Source organism: Protopterus annectens, chromosome 1.part0 (assembly GCF_019279795.1).
Source record: "Protopterus annectens isolate FY-2018-M chromosome 1.part0, PAN1.0, whole genome shotgun sequence".
Taxonomy (NCBI): Eukaryota; Metazoa; Chordata; order Ceratodontiformes; family Protopteridae; genus Protopterus; species Protopterus annectens.
This window is the reverse complement of record NC_056725.1, coordinates 676,243,391-676,267,738: the sequence shown is the minus strand read 5'-3', so window position 1 is coordinate 676,267,738 and position 24,348 is coordinate 676,243,391. Positions and strand designations below refer to the sequence as shown.

The 24,348-nt window shown below is 43.2% G+C and overlaps 1 protein-coding gene across 1 annotated transcript in view; it reads left to right on the top strand.

The window, feature by feature from the left end:
- The window catches only part of PAF1 (PAF1 homolog, Paf1/RNA polymerase II complex component), a 712,617-nt gene extending 692,659 nt beyond the window's left edge, over positions 1-19,958 (top strand). Inside the window, exon 14 of the mRNA XM_044062107.1 lies at positions 19,310-19,958. Within this exon, the coding sequence (XP_043918042.1) occupies positions 19,310-19,770 (461 nt within the window). The 3' untranslated portion in view covers positions 19,771-19,958. The remainder of the gene's footprint in view (positions 1-19,309) is intronic.
- Positions 19,959-24,348: the final 4,390 nt, after the last annotated feature.

The following is a 24,348-nucleotide window of genomic DNA, read 5'->3' as shown; positions in this document are numbered from 1 at the left end:
GAAGCCCGCAGACCTTCAACAAGAAGGAACTATGCAGGAAAATGGAAAAGGTTCGTCATTTGGAGTACTGAAAGAGGAAAAGATGTGTCGAACATAGATATTGCTAACATTCTGGAGTACTTGGCAGAGCTTCTACATACAGGCCTGTCCTATTCCTCCATCAAGATACATGCATCAGCTATTTCAGCAGAATACAGCTTTGATCCTCCTGTTTTTTCACATCCTCTACTCAGGCAGTTTCTCAGAGGGATCAAGAATGTAAAACCTCCTAGGAAACCACCATTACCAGCATGGGACTTGAATTTTGTACTAGAAAAGTTGACACTACCTCCGTTTGAACCAGCAGCAACAGCAGATCTACAACACCTGTCATGGAAAACTGCTTTCCTGCTGGCTATTACTTCAGCAAGGAGGGTTTCGGAACTACAGGCCTTAATGGCAGTGCAACCCTTCCTAATCTTCCATCAAGATAGGGTATCCATGAGAACTAATCCTACATTTATGCCTAAGGTGGTATCCAGAGTGTCTTTAAACCAGGCAATCCACCTACCTACCTTCTTTCCCAATCCACAAAACAGAGGCAAAAGAATAATGCATACCTTGGATGTACATAGACAGTTACGCTACTACCTGGACAGAACCAAAGGTAACAGAAAAACTGACCAGCTCTTTGTAGCCTATGCAACAGGAAGGGAAGGAAAAGCAATTTCCAAACAGACAATCTCAAAATGAATAGGAAATTGCATAAGATTCTGTTACTCCTACCATGGAAAACCAATTCCACAGAACATAAGACCTCATTCTACAAGGGCTACAGCCACTACCACAGCTTTCTTAAGAGGAGTGGCAACCAAGGACATTATTGAGGCGGCTACTTGGACCTCCGTGCATACATTTGCCAAGCATTATAATTTACCTCTATATTCTAGATCCCGAGCAGGGTTTGCCACTGCTGTACTGCAAGGGATCCTGACTACACCATAATTATTATTCCTCCTCCCCTAGTTTGGCTATGGTATTCTACCCATTTGTTATGACTGCAGATGCATCCATGAAGGACATAGTACAGTTTTGTACCTACCATAAATGTAGATGTCCGAACTGGATAGCATCTGCAGTCAGGATTACCCTCCCTCCTTCCCCTCTGCGGTACTCCTAGGGTACTTACCCTCCTAATAGCTAGCTGGGGGGGGGGTCTCTTATGGTGTATTTGTTTGTGTATATGTACATACATGTTTATTTTTTGTGTTTGCCTTCTACTATTTTGGAAACATTGGCATTTATCCAAAATTTAGCTTTCCAAGAGGGCAATTGGCATCTGGGGCAAGAAACACTGAGGAAAATGGCGTCGGCTGATGCCTTTATACCCGAAGACCAGCAGAGATGACGTCGGGTGAAGCGCGACATCAGCCGAAGCCGGACCCGGACTTTGGAATCCGGCCGACCGAAGGGCTGCCTGACGAAAGGACAACCCATTTGTTATGACTGCAGATGCTATCCAGTTCGGACATCTACATTTATGGTAGGTACAAAACTGTACTTTTGTCTTATCAGGGAAAGAAGGTAGGTTGCCCCATCTCAAAACAGACCATCTCCAGAAACATTTCCTTGGCTTTTTCTTTTTGTTATTCCTTTTTATGGACAATTTCTTCCATGCCAAATAAAAGCTCATTCTACTAAAACGTTTGCTTCTCCTGATACCTTTTTCAAGGGTCTGGACTTTAAAACTATTTTCAAAGCAGCCACTTAGTCTTCAAAATAGATGCCTTTTCTAGGGCCAGAACTGCTTTTGCCATGTCTGTTCTGTAAGGGATACTGAACATCAATTTGATCTCTCAGTCTTCCCAGATTATCTAAGAGATTTGGGAATCTTCATGTTTTATTTATTTATTCATGTTGATTTATCTATCTTTTGTTAACCAGCTTAGTCCCACTCTTTTCAAGAGAGACTTGAGGTGGTGTTTATATTACTAGGGGAAATTTAGACATGGCATCAGTGACCTTCCCCTATATTTTTCTATAGGTATTGTGGTGTCTTTCATCTACCTGAGCTACCACCAGCTCAAGCAGGACTTTGGTTTAATGTCTCTTCTGAAGGATGACATTGTCAGCAGTCCATCTACCTGGCATGGGAATAGAACCCACAGCCTTCTGTATCAAAGGCGAGTGAATTACCTGTTGATCTGCTTACACTTCTGTATGTCAACAGTACTGCAGCAGTGATCAAATGAATGACATAGTACAGTTATGTAAGAACTTGCCTTAACAATAGATGCATAGATAGATCATTGTTTGTACTCTCTTCTCCCTCCCACCTTCTTCCTTTTTTATGTATTTTTTCTTTATTGGCTGAGGTAGATCTCCTTTTTTCCCCTTCTCTCTCTGCTAATGAGTTTTGTTCCTTATCAGTTTTTGGCTCAGTTTACTTTGAGGTAAGAAAGTGCTGAAGAACTACATGCCTGTATGGCCATTGTGTAATAGCATGCTTTCTGATGCCTCGTTCATGAAGTGCATGTACAGTCAGAAAGGAAGGTGTACAAGATTTAGTGTACTGGCAGGATACTTCCCATATGTGATCAGTACTGCAACATTGATTAATTTTGACATCTACTGTTATGGTATGTTTCTTACACAACTGCTTTTTTTCAAAGGCAGGCCTGATACAAGCAGTCTTATTAATGAGAGGCAAAAAAAAGAGGAAAAAAAGTAGAAATCCCCATGCCTGTTCCTATAGGTGTGTGGTGTCTTAAAAATGTTCACTCTGTGAAACATTCCAGCTTTTTGTTGATTATTAAAACAGCTATTTGGATGAGATCAATTTCTGGTATTTAACCAAATAGAATTCATGTTTTGTCTTATTAACATTGATAAGGAAGTGTGTAGTCAGGTGATACATTTTGAGTCACAAATAACATCCGTTATGTCTTTTACATGATTAGATGAAGCTTATAATTAAATATCATCAAACTTATGCTACTGATCAGTTTTTGTATATCTTCTTCTGTAGGGCTACTTTGGCCTACCATATGACATATGTCATATTTTGTATGTGTGACCATGATTGAATGATCCCCATTTGACATTTTTCTGTAAGCTTTTCTCTTTATGCTGATAGCCAGATTTAGTGCTTGGTTTTGCCATATGGTTTCTGCCTTCTGACATTTCCCACTGCTGATACAGGATTTCTTCACTTCTTTTTAATGTAGTTCCACAGCTTTTCCTCTCTTATCATTTCCAGTCATCCCTCCATATTGTTTATTTCTCATTAAGCTGGTGTCTTTATTGTTTAATTCCATATCTCTTTTTGACGTGCCCTAGTATTACTTCATAGATTGTAAGCCACATATCATGATTGCTGTTAGCCAAATGCTTTCTCGTCTCATTCACCATCAAAGCACATCTAACTGTTTATGACTAGGCCACAAATTTTGCAGACTGTCTAGTTGGGATCCTGCTGTTTCCATGTATAATCTCATCATATATGCGAGTACTTCACAGTTCACTGATGGAAGATTAACTCATTCACACACAGTACCTGTAGAATATCTCACCTCCAGCAGCCTACTTGTGCTTTTAGATTCTTGAACATCGTCTGAAAAAATCAAGTTGAAGTACATGAACTAAACAAATATCAATATCTTGAACAGTAAATGCAACTAAAATGTGCAAAAAGCTGTGTGTTCAGAAAATGTCTTCTTTACAATGATAGAACACAGTGCATTCACAGTCTTTGTCAATACTGTAATGTATCAGAATGCAGAAAAATCCAAATTTATAGTTTTATTGAAATATTCTTTAGAAAAAATGATCATGTCTTTGAAACTTTGCCACCTAAATATAGGGTCTGTAGCACTTTCATTCATGAGCGTTTAAATGGTGGCAAGAAGTGAGTTCTTATTCATTGAAATCTTACAGAAATGTAAACGTTTATGCCTGTTTGCACAACTAGAACTAATATCGCTCAGTTTCTCTCAAGTTGCATGCTTATCTTCATAGATCTGATGTCACGTTCATTCATTCTTCAACAAATAGGTATCGGATCCGACTCTGCCGCTTTTCTTCCAGACTCCGGATCTGACTCTTGAGCTCCTTATTTACCCAGAATGGCTCTTACTACAGTTTTACCTCGGATCTCATTTGCCGTTCAAATGGTTCAGATGTGGATCACTTTCTCTCTAACTGCAGGATAGCTTTTATGCAATTTCTATAAGTAAAGGATAGAATTTTCTTGCTTTAACTAATTCTTTATTATTGGTTACCTGTATTGCTCCTTTTATCCTCTGTATAGCTTTTAGTTAGCTTGTATTTCTACCCTTTGTAGGGTATCTCTCTTTTACCATTGTTGGTATCCCCTCTCCCTTTTGTACCCTTTTTTCTTAGAGTAGTGTAGTTACCATTGTTGGTAACCCTTTTTCTTTTCTTCTTAAAAAAAAAAAAAAAAAAACTTTCCTTTTCTACCTTTGGCCTTCACTACTACTTTACCATGGTAGAGAAGCCAACCACTTTTAAGAAGTGCACTTCCTGTGGGCATAAGCTACCCAATTCTCATGGCCACAGGGAGTGTGTTTATTGTCATGGCCAAAGTCACCTGGATTCCCCCGTCAGATTTGCGCAGGGTTTACTACCAGGGCCATTAGCAGTAGAAGAAATAAGTTTGTTCTTAAGGGTCTTCTTTCCTGCTTCAACTCCTCCTTCCTCTGCTTCGACTTCAAGAGCTCAAACACCCTCAAAACAAACAAGGCCTTCTTCAGAGCTCAGGGAGCATAGGAAACAGTCTCCCACTTGGTTTCTGAACTCCAATCTGATATCGGAGCTGCCCGCTAAACATTCTAAATGTTCAGATCTGACTTCCTTGGATCCGACCTCCTCTCCTTCTGTCGTATCAACCCTGGAGCCCTTAGTTTTGTCTGGAGCCAATCTCTCAATGGCTCCATTCACCATTTTTGCCGGGAACTCCTAGGAGGTTGTCTCACCCTCCTTACACCTCTTCATCCATCAAGTCCTCACGAAGTTTCTCTGACGCTGATGTGGATAGGATGATAAGGAAATTTCTCAGGGCTCAGATTCAGATGGGGATTTTACTGGCTGCATCTCCCATCAAATCAGTGAGTCTTCATCCTGTTTCCCATCCCATAGTCTCTCCTTCTGTGATCTGACCAGGGTTTTTGGAGCCATCGATCCAAGAACCCTGAGAGTCGAGATGTCACATCCGAAGATAGCTTCATCTTCTACTCTGACCGTATCCCTGACTTTTTCGGTGCTGACCCCCCTTGAGCAGGATAAGTCTCTAGCAGAATTGTTGGTGTCAGATCCAGGAGAATGTCTTTGACTCCGAGAGTCTCAGAGCCATTGCTTCCATTCTGAGCCTCAGTGCTGGACAGTTTAGGTCTAACTGCTCCCTCGGAGCAGAGATCCAGGCAGGATTGGGGCTCAACGGCACCAGGAGTTTTGGCTTCCATGAAGTTGGCCTGTGCTTCTCCTGGTCCCTCTACTTTTGAGGTGGTGGAGATGGTATCTTCTCATCCGTGAACACTCTCAACTCTTAGTTCTTCAGATCCTAACCCCATCCCCACTTCGGATCCAGCTTCTGAGCCTCATCTGTGTATTAACAGGGACAGCCAACCTGTATGAGCTTCCAGGCAGTTCCAGTCCAGGAACTTCCCATTTGTTCAGGTCATCCCACTGAATATGTTCCCCGGAAGAAGCAGTGTAAAAGGAGACAGATTCCCCCCAGGAATCTCTTACTGAAGACACTGATTTTGATGAAGGAGGAAGGAGTCCCCCAGGTCACCACCAGATGATGTCTCCCTCGGAGGTATTTTAGAGATCCTTTGCCAGAAAGGTGGTTGGCCCTCAGAACTCCCTTCCCAGGAGGAGTTGGTGTTCCTAGAAGCTTTCAGGTTTGGCCCGTCTATGCCTTGGGTTACCCCCCCCACACACACACACACACACACACACACACACATGCAGATGACTCAAGACTTTGTCTCTGGCTGGGCTTGGAAGGAGTCAGATACAGTAGAACAATTCCTGATGTTCATCGTGCATACAGCTGCAGTCATTACAGATGGGTTATCCTGCCGTCAGGCGGGTCCTCGGTCGGCCGAATTCCAAAGTCTAGGTCCGGCGTCGGTTATCATCGCTTCTTCCCTGACATCAGTGTGGCAGGGGTACAAAAGAGGCAGCCAACACCATTTTCTTCAGTCTTTCTTGCCGCTCGGTGCCCGATGCAGAAGCAGTTCGCAAGTGCCGGTCGGCCAGCTCCTGAGATTTACAAAAGTATTTCAGAAAGCTAAGTACCCCGTTGGGGAAACTTTTCTTTCCTCAGACCGATGTCAGACAAAGTTAATAATTGCATTTCTTGTGGGAAGCAAATACCGCATAAGGATTTCCACTCTTTCTGTATACCTTGCTTAGGCCCAGACCACAACGTTTCGGCCTGCCGTTTTTGTGCTAGATTCAACAAGCGCACTATTAAGCGCCGGGCGGAGTTCGCCCTTCATTATTTTGGCAAAAAATTTAATTATATCATGTCGTCAGATACTCCGACTCCAGTTTTGAGCAAAAGACGCAAAGATAAGGATCGAAATTCGAGGTCCGCACCGACTACTGAGACCACGCTTAGGCCGACTACCGGTTCTCAGCGAGGCGCCTACGCAGCCCCTGAGTACCGATGACACTACATTACCGGTGACTACAGTACCCGAGGTCGCAGGCTCCTCGGTCCCCATTCCTACTGCAGATACCGACGCCACTCTTGGCGGGGAAACTCAGAATTTAGACAGGCCTGCCATTTCTCAAGGTGTCTTCAGGTCTTCCTCCTTCTCTATTAAAGCTTTCACTAAATCTAAAGCAGCCATGAAAACCAAAAAACAGGGTCCTCAGACCTCCTCTCAAGGCCCCATGCCTAAAAAGCAGATGCTTAAAATGGCTGAGGATTTGATTACTCTTATCAGGGGTTCTCAACCCCCCTCTGACAAAAGACCCAGATTAGAGGAAGACTACCCTTCCTCAGATCAGGCTTCTATTACCTCAGAACACTCTGAGGACCAGGGTTATGCCTATTCACCTTTCGAAGACTCTGATGCTGAGGAGTCTATTCCCTCGGTCTCCCCCCCTGAGGACTACTCTTTTGGGGAAACCCTGCATACATTGAGGGAACACTTTCACTGGGAAGGCCAAGATTACTCAGATTCCAAGAAAAGGCTCAGGGAGTTTCTTCTGCTCCCCCAGCATAGGCCCCTGGCTATCCCTCCTGTTTTAGATATAATGGATGATGTGTACACAGAAGCCAGCCTTAATCCAGATTCTTTACCTCCAGCTCCTGTTAAACCAGACAGGTATTACCGGGTTCCTGATTCTCACCAGTTCCTATATAAAAGCCATACTGCTGACCCAGAAACTATTTCACAGGGTCCCAAGGGAATTAAGGCCTGTACTGCTAAAAACCCATTACCTTCCGAGAGAGATTCCAGAGCTTTAGAAAGGTGGGGGAAAAAGGTGTATACCTCGGCCACTTTAACCATGAGGGCATTAAACTGTCAATTTCATATGTTAAAGTACCAACAGTTTTTGTTATCTCAGTTGAAAAGCAAAATGACACAACCAGAACAACCAGATTTAAAAGAGTTGCAGGATTTGTTGCATGGTGCAGAGCAAGTGGGTAAACATAACCTTGCAGTGTGGTTTTGATGCTTTAGAGGCCTCATGTAGAGCTGCTGTTACGGGGTCTGTTATACGTAGGCATGCTTGGCTCAAAGAGCAAATCTTACCAGATCATGTCAAAGCTAAATTATTAGATGCACCTCTTCAAAAAGATGTATTGTTTGGTGTTAAAGCTGAGGAGGTACTAAAGAAAATGGAGGAAAAAGTGAAATCAATGCAAACAGTGAAAGATTTCCTGCAGGTACAACCTCCACGTTTCAGCAGAAACTGGCCTTCAAAAAATTGGTCCTTTCCAGCCACGGACAGACCTCAAAGGGGCAGATACAGACGCCCAAGGGGTAGAGGGCAACCTCAAGGATCTTTCAGAGCCAGACAGTGGCAAGCACCAACCCCAAGAGGTGGAGAAGATAGATCACAGTCATTTAGAAAACAGCCACAATGACTTCCCCCTACACCTGCCAAGCAAAGCTTTAATGGCAGCACCTTTGGGCGGAAAACTGGCATTATTCTCAAAAAATTGGCTTATTGTTACAAAAGATAAATGGATTCTGGACATTATAGACAGAGGCTACAGGTTCCACTTTCACACCCTTCCAAAAATGAGAGGCATGTCAAACCTGCCACAAAATCAAAGGGCAGAGGCACAAAAACAAATTTCCGCTCTCATGAACATGAAAGCGATTCAAGAGGTACCTGCAAAAGAACAAGGTCAAGAGTTTTATTCCAGACTATTCCTGGTACCAAGGAAAGACAAAGATTGGAGACCTATCTTAGACCTATCCATCCTAAACACATATCTACAGGTGCCAAAATTCAAGATGCTCACATTACAGCAGCTTCTTCCCATGCTGGGTAAGGAGTCTTGGCTGGCAACATTGGACCTCAAGGAGGCATACCTGCATGTCCCTGTCAGACAAGATTGCAGAAGATACCTCAGATTTCTTGCAGGTTCAACCCATTACCAATTCTCTGCATTGCCCTTTGGCTTATCTACTGCGCCCAGAGTGTTTACGAAATGCCTGGCATCAGTAATCGCCTTCTGCAGACTACAAGGAATACAAATCTACCCATATCTGGACGACTGCCTGATCCAAGCGGACAGCAAGGACATACTATTGCAGCACCTGGCGTTTGTAATAAAACTGTTGAACTTCCTGGGATACACAGTCAACAAAAAGAAATCAAAACTAATGCCCTCTCAACAAATAATTTTCCTGGGTGCCAGCTTGAATACAACCACCCAGATGGCCTACCTCACGCCAGACAAACAAGGGCAACTGTCTCAATACTTCAGCAAAATGGCAACTTTCACCAGGCTAACTGCAAGGAAAGTCCTGCAGGCTCTGGGATTCATGGCATCTTGCATCCTACTAATCCCATGTGCAAAGCTGCATATGAGGAAACTTCAATGGTACCTAAAAAACTTATGGTCTCAACACAGCCACAGCTTGGAAACAATTATACCACTCATTCCATGCCTTCAAAAGGAATTTTTGTGGTGGGCTCAAGCATGACAAAGAAACACAGGTCTCCCTTTCTGTGAACCTCAAGCAACTCAAATCATCACAACAGACGCTTCAGACTACGCCTGGGGAGCACACATGACAGATCAGTGCATTCAGGGAAAATGGTCCCAAAAAGAGAAGCACCTACACATCAACCAAAAGGAAATGCTAGCCGTGCAAAATGCTATTATGACCTTCAAAGACTTACTGTATCCAGGCCAGCTATTGATAAGGACAGACAACACCACAGTGATGTGGTACATAAACAAACAGGGGGGAACTCATTCATACCCCCTGTGCAGGCAAGCCATGACCCTATGGAACACAGCACTGGAATTGCAAATTCAACTACAGGCACAATTCCTGCCAGGGAAGGAAAACACACTGGCAGATAACCTAAGCAGAAATATGACAGATCCACACGAATGGAAGTTGCATCCTCAAGTTTTCACAAAGATATCTCAGGCATGGGGACAGCCAGGCATAGATCTCTTTGCTACCCACAGAAATTACCAGTTGAAAAAATTTTGTTCAAGGACCTGTCATCCACAGGCCTGGAAAGTGGACGCACTCTCTTTCAGTTGGACAACATTGACAGTTTATGCCTTCCCGCCTCTTCCTCTGCTGCCCAAAGTTCTATTAAAAGCCAGAGCAGAGAGGCTGCAAATGATTCTCATTGCTCCAGACTGGCCAAGACAACACTGGTATCCGCTCCTGAAGAGCCTGACACATTCCCCACCATGGATCCTACCTCTAGTCCCTCTTCTGTTGTCCCAGCACAACTACAAAACCCTTCACAGCCAGCTCAAAACCCTAAATCTAGCTGCATGGAGAATTCCTTGATTTCCCAACAGACTCTCCTCTCCAAGGAGGTGCAGGATATCATCTTGGAGGCCAGAAGACCTTCTACTAGAAAAGCCTACTCCGCCAAATGGAAACAATTTTGTGCCTGGAATCAAGAAAAGGGCCAGAATCCTTGGGTAATAAATATACCTCAAATTTTACAGTACCTAGCTTAGATGTTAAACAGTGGACTTTCCTTCTCCTCCATCAAGATCCACGCTTCAGCCATTTCTGCACAATACAACACAGATCCTCCTTTATTCTTACATCCTCTCTTAAGGCAGTTCCTCAGAGGGGCAAAAAATATAAAACCCCCAAGGAAACCACCAGTCCCTGCTCGGGACCTCAACTTCGTATTGGAAAAGCTGACCCTTCCTCCCTCTGAGCCAGCTTCTTCAACAGAACTACAATACTTGTCATGGAAAACAGCCTTTCTTCTGGCTATCACCTCAGCACGCAGGGTTTCGGAGCTACAGGCCCTCATGGCTGTGCAACCATTCATCATTTTCCATCAGGACAGAGGTTCCTTACGAACCAACCCTACCTTTATGCCAAAGGTAGTATCCAGTGTAGCTTTGAATCAGACTATCCACCTACCTACCATTTATCCAAATCCACAAAACAAAACAAAGGGGAAAGACTACTACATTCCTTGGATATTCACAGACAACTTCGTTATTATTTGGGCAGGACAAAGCCATTCAGGAAATCCGAGCAACTCTTTGTGTCCTATGCTACAGGTGCTCAAGGAAAGGCCATTTCCAAACAGACAATTTCAAAATGGATAGCCCACTGCATACGCTTTTGTTACTCATTTCATGGAAAAACTGTGCCTGCATGCATCAGATCCCACTCCGCCAGGGCCACAGCTACCTCTGCAGCTTTCCTCAGGGGGGTCCCTACCAAGGACATTTTGGAAGCAGCCACTTGGAGTTCAGTGCACACTTTCTCCAAGCACTGTCACCTTCCACTATACTCTAAATCTAGAGCGGGTTTTGCACAGCAGTCTTGCAGGGCATCCTCGCTCCTCCTAGTTCCACTTAGTGCCTACCACCCTTACTTAGCTTTGGGATTCTACCCATCTGTTATGACTGCAGCTGTATGCACGATGAACATAGTACAGTTTTGTACCTACCATAAATGTAGATGTTCGAGTGCTCATACAGCTGCAGTCCAGGTTACCCCTCCCCCCTCCGTCCCCTCTTAAGACAGGCCTTATGACAAACACCTTATCATACAACCTATTTGGGGTATTCTCTTATGGTGTATTTGCTTGCAACTACTGTTTTTTGATTATTCTATATTGCATGTTTGCATAACTTTATGTTTTGCCTTCCTTCTGGGGGCACCTGACATCTGGGGCAAGAAAAACTGAAGAAAATGGCGTTGGCTGCCTCTTTTGTACCCCTGCCACACTGACATCAGGGAAGAAGCAACGACAACCGACGCCGGACCTAGACTTTGGAATTCGGCCGACCGAGGACCCGCCTGACGGCAGGATAACCCATCTGTAATGACTGCAGCTGTATGAGCACTCGAACATCTACATTTATGGTAGGTACAAAACTGTACTTTGCCTGGAAACGATCCTAGTCCCCCTCCCCCCAGATAGACCCTTTTGGAGTAAGGGAATTCCCATAGATGCCATGGTTGTTGTAGCAGCCACAAAAAAGGAGGCAGCTGAAGAGAGCTCCTCTGTCCATCTGCCTAATTAAGAGTCTAGAGTATAGGACAGGTTTGGAAAGCTCATCTATGTGTCAACAACCATCGCCTTACGGTCTTTTAATTGTTTTTTTTTTTCACAACTGGCCACCCTCCAGTCCATGTTGAACATGTCCACGAGGTTAATCTCTCATGCAGCTGAAGGTTTCTCATGGGCTGCGGGTTCAGGGATAACCATTAGGAAATACATGGACGTGATTGTGCAGAACCTTTCAAGTCTCCTTTTGATGGATCTTTCTTGTTTGGGCCCACTGTTTAAAGACGTACTTTCCTGGAGTGAATAAGATGGAAAGACCTTATCTGCCATGGGAATCTGGTTTTCTATCTTCCAAGGATCCTTTTCCAGGAATCAACCTGGCAGGAAAAAGATGTGGTTCCAAAAATCCTAAGGTCCTTTTCAGAATTCATGAGGGGAAATTTCTTCCATAGTCAGAGGGGGAAATAATAACAGAAGATACCACCCTAATGGCAGAGGGTAGCCACAAAACCTAGGGTTTTGAGATTCATTTTCAGATGGACCTTTTCAGCTTTCCTGAATGGTTGCCCAACTATTCTCTGGAGGCATTCGGCGGGAGAGCACTTGACACCTGAACAGCCATCACAAAAGATTCTTTAGTGCAAAGAATCATATCCGGAGGTTATTTCTATCCCTTTTTATAAATTCCACCAGCCCAACAAAAAAGTCTCCCCATTGTACCACCCAATCAGTAGGAGTTAGCAGCCCTAGAAATTCAGAAACTGCTGGACAAAAGTCATCCAGGAGTTCCCACCAAACCAAAGAGGATCAGGGGTTTACTCAAGGTTCTTTTTAATGGCAAAGAAAACAGGGGACCAGAGACCAATTATGGATCTCTGTTATCTGAATCATCTTCTAAAAAAACTCCCAAGTTCAGAACGTTCACGGTTCAATCCATTCTCCCTTTTCTGTGGAACGATGACTGGATGAGCTCCATAGACCTCCAGGATGCATGGTATCGCATCAAAATAACAGATTTTCTTGGAGATACATATGCTTTCGGCTGGGGGCCAGTCATTACCAGTTCAGAGCCCTGCCCTTTGGTCTCACCACAGTCCTCAGGGTGTTCATTAAGTGTATGGCAGTGGTATCAGCTTATTTCAGAGTATTTCCTTATTTGGATGACTAGCTCCTTACCATTCCAACCAGGCATCCAATCAAGGAAACAATAGATTACTTACTCCATCTGTGTCAGTCAGTCCCAATCTCCCCAAGTCTCTTCTTCAGCTAGTTCAAGCCTTGGACTCCATAGGAGCTCACCTGGGCACTATCAATCAGTTGGCTTTTCTACCACAAATCAGAATTCATACTTTGAGACTAAGTGTCAGTTGGATCTTATCACATCTGTCCACTGTGGCAAAACTGGTACTTCAGCCTTTAGGTTTGATGGCTGCAGCGGTTACTCACTACCCACTGCTTGCCTTCACATGCAAATACTCCAGTGGACTATGGCAGTACAGTGGTCAATTCTGCAACAACCATTGAATCATCCTATAAAACATTCTTGGGTTTGTAGGGCCTCCCTACATTGGTGGGTCCAGCCCAAAGACATTTGTCGGGGATGTCCCTTTATCCTTCCTCCCCCCAAGGCCACACTGACAACAGATGCCTCCTAATTGGGGTGAGTGTGGGGCATTTCTTGGGATGGACTGTTCAAGGCATGTGGTCCCCAGAAGAGACCAAACTGCATATAAATGTCTTAGAGATAACAGCAATCCTTTTAGCACAGCACTCCTTTCAGGACTCTCTTCTTCTAGGGACAGTTGCTATCCAGATGGATAATATGTCAGTGCTGTGGTACATCAGCAAACAAGGGGGAACAAGGTCCTACCCTCTTAGCCGAGAAGCAGTGAGAGTCTGGTAGTGTATGATCTCCTCCAACCACTTTCTAGTAGCAATACAAATACTGGGGAAATCCAGAGTTCTAGCAGACAAGCTCAGCAGAGCTATTCTGATTCCTCATGAGTGGTCTGTCAGTGTTGCAGTAGTTGAAAGGATCTTCCACAGATGAGGTCAACCATGCTACAATCTTTTCTCCTTGCCCCTCAGCAAGTGCAGCAGGTTTTTTGCCTTAATCCCACCTCGGGGGGGGGGGGGGGGAGTCGCCGGGAGATGCTCTAGTCCTGTATGCTTACCCTTCCCTACATCTAATCCCCAAATTCCTCATTGCCTCTTTCTGTCCTCAGCAAGTTTGGTTTCCCTTCCAGTGGTCTCACCTTCTGTGTCCTTTTTGGACACTAGACCCCAGTTCAGATCTAGTATCTCATCCCCCAGGGATGGCTCATCCGGACATCCCAGGCCTCAAGTTGACCACATGGTTTCTCCAATTCCATTGATGGCTAGACAGTCAAGGCTTTCTTCTCCAGTTCACCAAATATTAACATCTTCCCAGAAACCTGCAGCCAGGAAATTATACAGGAGTAAGTGGAAATGATTCTCCATCTGGGCCCAACAGAGAATTAGATCCCTTTACTGCTCCCATTCTTGCAGTGTTGGATTTTCTGGCATCAGACTTTCAAGAAGGTGGCAGTTTTTACACCATCAAAGTTCAGCTAGCAGCCATCTCTGATTATCACTGTGGAGATTGTTTCTCCTCTAACTTCATCCAGACTATGTAAAACATTCCTAAAAGGCACTTTTCTGCTTAGACCTCTTGATTAAAGTTCTTACTCCACCTTGGGATCTCACAGTTGTGTTACAAATCTTGGGTCAAACCCCCTTTGAGCCTTCAGCTAAATTTGACCTCAGATTTCTTTCTTGGAAAACAATCTTCCTTGTAGCTATTACTTCCACCAGACGAGTTTCTGAACTCCAGGCACTCTCTTCAAAACGACCTTATTTGATTTTCCATAAAGACAGAGTTACTTTAGCTACTAATCCATCTTTTCTACCAAAGATTTCTTTTGAAACGTACATCAATCAGGTTGTAAATTTGCCAGTCATCTTTCCAACATTTTCCAGTAAAGGAGAATACTTGCTTTACCTTTTGCATGTAGATAGGCAGCTTTGTTTTTATCTGCATAGAACAAAGGATTTTCAGAAAACTGACAAACTTTGTTTCCTTTGCCATCAAAAATTTGAAAAACCTGTTTTCTAAAGTTACCTTAGCTAAATTGATTTTAGATTATATTTCTTATATTTACTCCTTGAAAGATTTACCTTTGACAAGACATCCAAAGGCTCACTCTACTAGATCTATGGCCATATCTGCTGCTTTCTGGGCCAGAGCTTGCTTCCATTGATATTTGTGCTGCAGCCACTTGGTCCAATGCTCATATTTTTATCGCTCATTACGAATTGGACATCATCTCCAGAAACAGGGCTGCTTTTGGTTCTGAGATACTCAGGAAAATCCTTCTATGAGGGCTACCCAGGGTTATATTGTACACTGTCCCATTTATTGAGGATGAATAAAAATGACAACAACAGATATAAACGTTATGTATTCACCACATCTAGGCATCTTTGTTGTCCATTTTCATTCTTCCTCAACTACCCACCCTCCGACTCCTCCCTCCTTTTCTTCGGGAGTGACCTGATAAGCATTTTTCTTGGTAATCCCTGATTGAGCCCCTGTGCTGTTCCTTTTCTTGTCTTCTTGAGCAGTTTATAATGGCAGCAAACTTAATCTGAGGTAAAACAGTAGTAAGGGGCATTATGGGTAAGGAAGGAGCTTGAGATTTGGATCCAGAGTCTGTAAGAAGAGAGGCCAAGTCGGATCTGATACCATTCATTGAGGAAGAATGAAAATGGACTTTACAGATATGTAGTTGTGAGTATATAACTTTTCTTTTTCATAGTGACTAGTGGTTTATCTATATCTACATTATATACAGACAGTGAAGTGTATTTTTCTGACTACCACCATAGCATTTTTACTATGAATCTGAATGCCGTACAAGTGTCTCTTATGAAACTGTGACTGTAGATATGAAAATTTGAGTAACCGACGATGGTCATCTCCACTGCAGTGCATTCTTGGTTTATAGTATTAATATCATTTTGTTTCTTACACCTTGCCTTTCATGTCCACCCACCCATAACCACCTTTTTCCTATTTTTTGCATATGGATTCAGTATGTCACATCAGCAGTGATCATCATCTAGAGCCAGTGTTCACACTGCTGGGTGGCCAGACATGCGGCTGTTCTACGAAATACCACACACACACAGACTCACTGACTAACACTTTCACTCATACCTACGGCTAGTTTAGTGTGTCTAGTCCACCTACTACATGTCTTTGGAAAGTGGGAGGAAACCAGAGTACCAGAAAAACACATGTGAACACAGAGTATGCAGACTGCAAATAATAGTAACCCCAGCCGAGAATCAAACTCTGGAACTTCTTGCTGTGAGGCGACAATGCTACCCTTTGCTCCACTGTGCTGCCCATATTCCACTTGCCTTTCCATGCCCTGTACTGTTATCAGGACGATTCTTAGTTCAGGAACTTGGCTCCCCAAAATGTCTTGATGACAATAGGAACTGTGGGTGTTAAAGTAAAAGCAAATGTAGTAGAGATGTGAATGAGTTAAGGTTCTCCAGGAGTATTGTCCTCCTCCGTTTAGTCGAGTAATACTGCTTTTTCAGCCAGTTGTAATCTTACTTTCCTGAATCTTGTAAGTTGTATGATACAGTAATAACCTGGAACCCCTTCTGCCTTCTTCTACATCTAGTCCACAATGTCTTCCCTTCCTTGTGTTGATCATCATCCTTTTCCACAGTTATACCATCCTGTTGGAGATACTTGCTGCTTTTTCTTAACTTTTGCATAACAGTTGTTTATTTGAATGTCATTTGTATTGTAAAGTACTTTGTGATAAAGCACTGCAGTAAAGGTTGAGTTGCCATCCCCACCACATTATGCGTTGCTGTCTCTTTAGTGTATGTCATTAATCCAGATTTCACTGTCCCAGTCTCTATGCATATATGTCCTTTTGTTATGTGTTTAGGATCAATATTTCCATGTAGTAATACAGCATGCAGATGTTTGTTGTATATAGTGGTCTGGGATTGCAAACCATTACCCCTCCCCTCATCGTCTCCTCCCTAGCTCCCTTCACGAATAGTTCTTTGTGCCTTATTCCTGCCACTTGTGCTCTTTCTCCTTTCACACAAATCCTGTGCATCTTCATCCTCTTCAGTTTAAGGTACTACATATATATATATATATATATATATATATATATATATCTATATATATTTATTTATTTATATATATATATATATATATATATATATATTTATTTATATATATATATATATATATATATATATATATATATGGTGTGTGTGTGTGTTTTATTTTTCCTAACCCATACCTCTCAGTTGTCCTGATTTTTTTGCCTCGTATATTTGGTCTGTTCCTCTTAAAATTTGTGGTTTTCTGGTTTATCACTGTGGGATTGCATTCACTAAATAGTGACAAGACGTCATATCCTTCAGAAAATGCATGGTAACCACAAGCTGTTATTCTGTCAACTTTGTCAATTTGTAAGAGCAGTATTTAAAATCTGTCCCTGATTTTGGGATTTTGCCCACCTCAAAAAAATATTTTTGGCTTTATCTGGATTTCTTGCACTAAGAGGTTGAGCGGTATGGTGTAGCTCATCTTTGAGAGTGTCCTTCCCATCCATACTTAAGTGTAGGATAGCCACATGGATCCTCCTTTCTAGTTGTCAGTGCTCTTAATGAAGAAGAACCTTCTACTGCTAGCTTCAAATCCGTCTACCACGCACTTATTTCTGTGTTGCTTTGCCCTGCTAGTGTCTGCCACTGGCAGCACTTCAGAGAAGACTGTTATGTTGTCAACTGTACTGCAAAACATGCCCACTTACACTGCAATTTGCTGTTTTGTCCTGTTGACTGCATCATTATCCAGATATTCTGTCACATGCTTATTTGGTAAAGAGGTGTGTAGGTAATATTTAACTTCTAGCTGTAATATTGGATGAATGGAGGTTATCTTACAAGTCCTCTCCAGTGATAATATATGCATAAAACTACTCCATTCTGTCACATCACCCCATATCATATGGTCAGTCTGGTCTGCTAGCTGCAGTTTGAGAGTAACGCAGTTTACCTCTTTAGGTCAAAATGTCCTTCCACTGTTTTATGCCCTCTTGAATCCCTTTGTGGAGTCCCTGTCCACCACCCATTCCAACAGTCCATTTCATAGGTTAATAACACACACTGGGGAAAATACTTTGGAAATCAAGGAAGAAAGTGTTCTTCACAGTTTACAGCTTGTATTCCCTTCTTTCCTATATATGTCCTTTCTGTTCAGAATTACCTTTTCACACCTTCATTATATAATCTTGTTTACAAGTATCCACAACCTCTGTTTCTTCTGCTCTCAAGACAGAAAATAAATCCAAGGCTTTGGTAATATTTCTTCTCCATTCCACAGACCTCCTGTTAACTCTCCTGTGGATTCTTCCCAGCAGCATGCTGTGCTCTGACCTAGGCCATATTGAGTGGGAAGCATTACCTCATTTCTTCTGAAGTCCTGTCCCATTGAGAATACATCTCAACATTGTGTTTACTGCTAGCACTGCTGTCTTACTCAGCTCCTGGTTGTCCAGTCTTGGGTGCGAGCAATACCCCTAAAACTTTTTCCTGCTCTTTTGCTATCAGTTCCACTTCCCCCAGCTAATAACTTGATACTAGGGTTGTTTTCTGGTTGCAGTGTTGTGTATTTGCTTGCCCTGAATTGCAGCTGCCTCCTTCCTGTCCAGTTATTCATCCTTTCCATGTTCATCATTATTCTTCCCCAACCTCTAATGTTGTACCTGTCTTTGTGTTTTCAGTAGGAAAGGTTGATCTTGATTTCTGTTCCTTCAGGTATGTCTGAGATAAACACTGAAGAGTACTGGACCCAGGACAGACCCTTGTGGCATTCCATTATTCACTTTCCTAATTCCTGTCATTGTCACTCACCATAACCCTCAATATTGTACCACTCAGCCATCCAACTCTTCAGATTTGTTCCACAGTAGTGGCATTTTCCCCTCAATCTCTCCAGTTTTCTTATCAACCTCCTTTTTAGGAGCAAGTGAGAAGCCTTGTTAAAGTCCAGTTGGACTACATCTTCTGGTCTTTCTGTGGTAGTTTCACCACTAATATGCTTCAGGTTTGTTTGACAGCTCCTTCTTGAGACCAGCTCATGTTAGCTGTGGTTTTGGAGATTGTCTTATAGACATTCTACCAGCATTCCCATCAGTATTGTCTCCATGACTTTCCCTGCTGTTGTTAGGCTAACCAGATTGTAATGTACAAGATTTTTTTCTTTACCTCTAACTTTTTATGAGCATGCTAAAGTTGGTCTGTTAGAGTCCCATGGTGCTTCTGGATTTATGGAAGGAGGAAAAAAGAATGCGGTCACATATGCAGACTTCATATTAACTGCAGCAAAGCTTGCAAGTACTTAAAACTTTTGCTTTTTAGATATTGTACAAAACCAGTAGTGATTTTTTAGGCTGTTTGTACTGTGTGTATTTTCTGATTCAGAGTGTATTATTTTGTGTATTTAATTAACATGTTGTATTTCTTTTAGATGAAGACAAAGAGAAGGGCAGTGAAAGTGAGAAAGAAGGCAGTGACAAGGAGGAGGGTAGCGATGCTGAGAATTCACTTAGTGAAAGTGATCATGATGAAGAGGAGGAGAAAGAAGAGAAGGAGAGTAAGCAAAGTGAAAAGAGTGCTAGTGAATCGGAGAATGAAAGTGGGGAAGAGACTCATGACCGAGCTGCCCGTGACAAAGAAGAAATCTTTGGAAGTGATGATGATGAAGATGCTGACAGTGATAATGAAGATAAACACCAGGATGAAAGTGGACGCGAGGACAGTGGGAGTGAAGAAGAAGATGAAAAACGAGGTCAGAGGAGTAGAAGTGGCAGTCTGTCTCCCTCTCACAGTGTCAGTGATCACTCCGATCATGAAAATGATCAGCAGAGTAACAGTGGGAGTGAGAGAGGCTCAGAACTCAGCGAGAACGAGGACAGTGATAGTGACTAATCTGTGTTTGCTATAGTCAAGGACCCTTCATTCAGACTTTGCCATGGACCTTTATATTTCACAGAATCTTATTTCACCTTTGGATTTTGTTTTTTAAAACATACGTTTAAAAATAATGTTACAGAATAAACATTCATAGACATTGTGAAAAAAGTGATGCTATTAAATTCCCGAAGTTGTGCATAAAACATCAGCCCATGTGCTTTGTAACTGTGCAACAGCAGTTTTAATTAGGTTGTTACGAGAACTTAACCTTTCTCAGATATAAGTAAAACAAGCTTTTCGTATAGAATTTCAGAAAGAAAGTTTAAATTGCCACAGTTCAACTTGGTACTGGGAAAAGCTGAGAGAGAAATGCAGTCCACATTTTGAATGGAACAGTTTCTGTAGGACTTGGTTTGTTCAAATTGTCGGAATCCCAGGCAGAATCCCTACCTGGATTTATCCATGATCCTTAGCCAGGAACTAGTTCCTTGTTCTGAATGATCCACTGCTGCTCTTCTACGCTGCTTCTAAAAAGTCTTTGCTTTTCTGTTGGGCCTCTGAAAGATGCCTGACAAGATGCTACATGCTTTGGTTACTTTCTTACTGAGCCTTGTGTGATCTATTCATTCAGCCCATCTGATCAGATGTGTATGGGTCCTTAAGCTACCATTCAGATCCTGTCCAGCAAATGTAATGCTTCAGCCTCGAGCCCTTTTAGAATCTTTTCTTCCTGGAATGCCCTTGTTCACCATGACTAGCCAAGATCTTGTTTGCCACCATTCCAAGTTGCAGAAAGATCTGGGCAGTTCATTGCTACACCTGGAAATCCAACATGAATTTCACTCAATGTCCAGTATTCCTAGGACGTCATTTAGACACTTGCAGTTTCATTGATGTTCTTCGTATTTCACTATTGCAGTCATTACATTTGGGTTATCTGCTTGCAGGTAGCCCTCAGTTGGCCTGATTAACAAAGTCTTGGGTCCTGCATCGGTTGCTGTCCCTTCTTCCATGATGTCAGGGGTATAAAACATGCAGCCGACACCATTACATCAGTCTTTCTTGCCGTGCGGTGCCTGAAGCAGAAGCAGTTCACAAGTGCCAGTCGGCCGACTCCTGAAATTTTTGTTTTCGAGTTTCAGAACCGAAGTCTTCAACTAAAGCTAAGTACCCCTTTGGGGAAACTTTTTCTTGCTCCTTTCCGATGTCAGTAAAAGTTAATAATTGCATTACTTGTGGAAAGCAAATACCTCATAAAGATTTTCCTTGCCTAGGCCCTGACCACGACGTACCTTGCTGTCGGTTTTGTGCTTCATTTAATCAGCGCTCTATCCGTGATCGGTATATTTTCGCCTCTAAATATTTCGGTTCTCGGTTTAATTATCCAGAAATGTCGTCGGTTAGCCATCTGACTACCAGGATTCAGAAAAAATGCAAAGATAAAGACAGAGACAGGCCACTGAGGTCCAAAACTGCCGACGGTGCTTCTCCTAAGCTAGTCGCCAGTTCACCGGTACTCAGTGAGGCGCTTTCGCAGTCCCTGATACCCGCTACTTCTGATTCGCAAGCCTCTACTGAGACCCATTCGGAGTCCAGTATGCCACGAGATGCTTCAACTATGGAACCTGCGGATGTCTCTACCTTGGATGGGTCTGGAGCCGCTGTGCAGGCACCGGCTTCTGAGGGTATATTCAGGCCTATGGATTTGCATATTAAACCGGCGCCTCCTTCTTCTCTTAGTTCTAAATCTCGAGACATACCTAAAAAAAAAACGATGCCCAGGCCACATGCTCAGGCCTCTTTGCCTAAAAAACAAATGATAAGAATGGCTGAAGATTTAATAACTCTAATCAGGGGTAGCCAAACCCCCCCCCCTTTCTAAGAGGCCTAGGACTGAAGTTGCTTATGAATCTTCTGACCTGGATTCTGTTTTTTTTCTGATTTCTTCTGATGATCTGGATTTGCCCTTATCTACTTATGAGGATTCTGATGCAGAGGACTCCATTCCCTCTGCATCCCCTCCAGAGGATTTTTCTTTTGGGGAAACCTTGTATAGTCTAAGGGAGCAGTTCCACTGAGAAAGCCAGGATTTTTCTGATTCAAAAAAGAGGCTTAGGGATTTCTTACTAAAACCTCAGCATAGGCCTTTAGCTATTCCTCCTGTACTAGACATTGTTGATGCCTTTTCGGAATCTAGTTTGGCCCCTGATTCCTTGCCTCCTGCTCCCAGATAACCTGACAGATACTACAGGGTCCCTGAGTCACACAAGTTTCTTTTTAAAAATCCTATTGCAGTTCCAGAGACTATTTCACAGGGGCCCAAGGGCATTAAGGCTTCTACTGCTAAAAATCCTACCCCTTCTGATAGAGACTCCAGGGCGCTGGATAGATGGGGTAAGAAGGTTTACACTTCTGCAACCTTGGCCATTAGGGCTTTAAACTGCCGGTTTCATATGTTAAAGTATCAGAAACATGTTATTGGATTGCTTAAACAGAAAATGATGTTGATTCCTGACTGTGTGGAAAATAAAGAATTACAGGCTTTAATGCATTCTGCTGAACAAGTTGGAAAACATACTTTGCAATGTGGTTTTCATTCATTCGAGGCCTCTTGCAAGGCTGCTGTTACTGGGTCTGTGCTCAGAAGACATGCTTGATTAAAGGAGCAATCTTTGCCTGATCATGTTAAAACTAAATTGTTGGATGCTCCCTTAAATCAGGACTGCCTGTTTGGAAACAAGGCTGAGGAAGTTCTTAAAAAGATGGTAGATAAAGCTAAATCTATGCAAACTGTTAAATATTTCTTACAAGTTCAGCCTCCTATATGTAGTAGGCACTGGCCCTTTAAGAATTGGTCCTTTCCAGGTCTTCTCAAGCCAAACCCAGACACAGCAGAAGCCCCAGGTTTCACTCCCAGGGGGCACACAGGACTAAGCAGTGGGCGTCCTCCCCTTCCAAATCTGGGAGTAATAAGACCCCCCCCCCCCATGCTAAACTGTCTCAATAACTTCCATTTAAAATTTCCAAGCACTTATCGACTGACTGCCCCTTTAGGGGGAAAGATTGCTCTTCATGCAAAGAACTGGGAACTCATTACCCAGGACAAATGGGTTTTAAATATAGTATCCCAGGGATACAGATTTCACTTCCACACGTTGCCAACACTCAAGAGGGTGGCCGGACCTACCCCCAAATCATTGGGCAGAGGCCCAAAAACAAGTACTTTTTCTCTTAAGCATGGTGGCTATTAAGCTGGTACCAGAAGAGGAAAAGTGACAAGGTTTCTACTCTCTACTTTTCCTGGTACCCAGAAAAGACAATTCATGGTGTCCTATCCTGGACCTGTCTACTCTAAACACCGTTTTGGCAATTCCAAAATTCAAGATGCCAGCTCTTCACCAATTACTTCCTATGCTAGGCAAAGATGCCTGGTTGGCAACACTAGATTTAAAAGAAGCATACCTGCACATCCCACTCAAGGAATCTTGCAGAAGATACCTACACTTCAAAGCAGGCTACACGCACTATCAGTTCTCTGCACTGCCCTTTGGCTTATCTACTGCGCCCAGGGTATTGACAAAGTGCCTAGCTCCAGATGTTCTTCGTCTTCCCTTGCTGCAGTCCTGACAATTGGGGTATAGTCCGCGTCCCAGTCGGCCCGAATACCAGAGTATAAGGCTGACGTCGGTCATGGCGCCTTAGACTGACGTCAGTACGTCAGGGTACTAATGCGCATGACCGACGTCATTTCCTCAGTCTTTTTTGCCGCATGGTCCGATGCAGAAGCAATTTTGCGAGTGCAGGTTGGCGTTCTGAGATTTTCCGAAACCGGAGTTTCAGACCGAATACAGAGTTGGCTAAGTAACCCGTTAGAACATTTTGGTTTTTCCTTGCCTCAGTATTTAACCGGATGTCAGAAAAAGTGAATAACTGTATTTCTTGTGGGAAGCAGATACCGCATAGGGATTATCATACATTGTGTATACCTTGTTTAGGGCCTGAGCACGGCGTTGTTGGTTGCCGCTCTTGTGCTAGATTTAACAAGCGCACTATTAAGAGGAGGCTTGATTGTGCTAGGTTAGTGTTTGGGAAGCGTTGCAATTATACTATGCCGTCGGATGCTCCGGCGCCTGCTTCATCTAAGAAGCGCAAGGACAAAACAGTGAAGTCTAGGGGTGAGGAACCGGCAGTCCCGGACGTCGGTCCTTTAGAAGGCTCAGGGGAGCCAGAGGTTTTGCCAGGAGTCTCTATGGAGTCTCAGGCAGATACTTTACTGTTACAGGATGTGCCCTCTCAGGAGGTAGGCCAGGCTGAGGGGCTTCTCAGGTAACTGTTCTTCCCTCTCTTCCCAAGGTAGTTAGGGCCTCTCCTTCTGTTGCCAAAGCTTCTTTTAGAGGAAGGCCAAGTTCAGCTTCTGTAGGGGCTTCTCCTAGCATTTCGGCTCTGTGCCTAAGAAACATATGCTTAAAATGGCAGAAGATTTGATTACTCTGATTAGAGGTTCTATGCCCCACCTGATAAGAGGCCTAGGGTGGAACAGGAGTTTGATAGTTTTGAACAGTGTTCACAGGCTTCAGAGTCTTCTCATGAAGA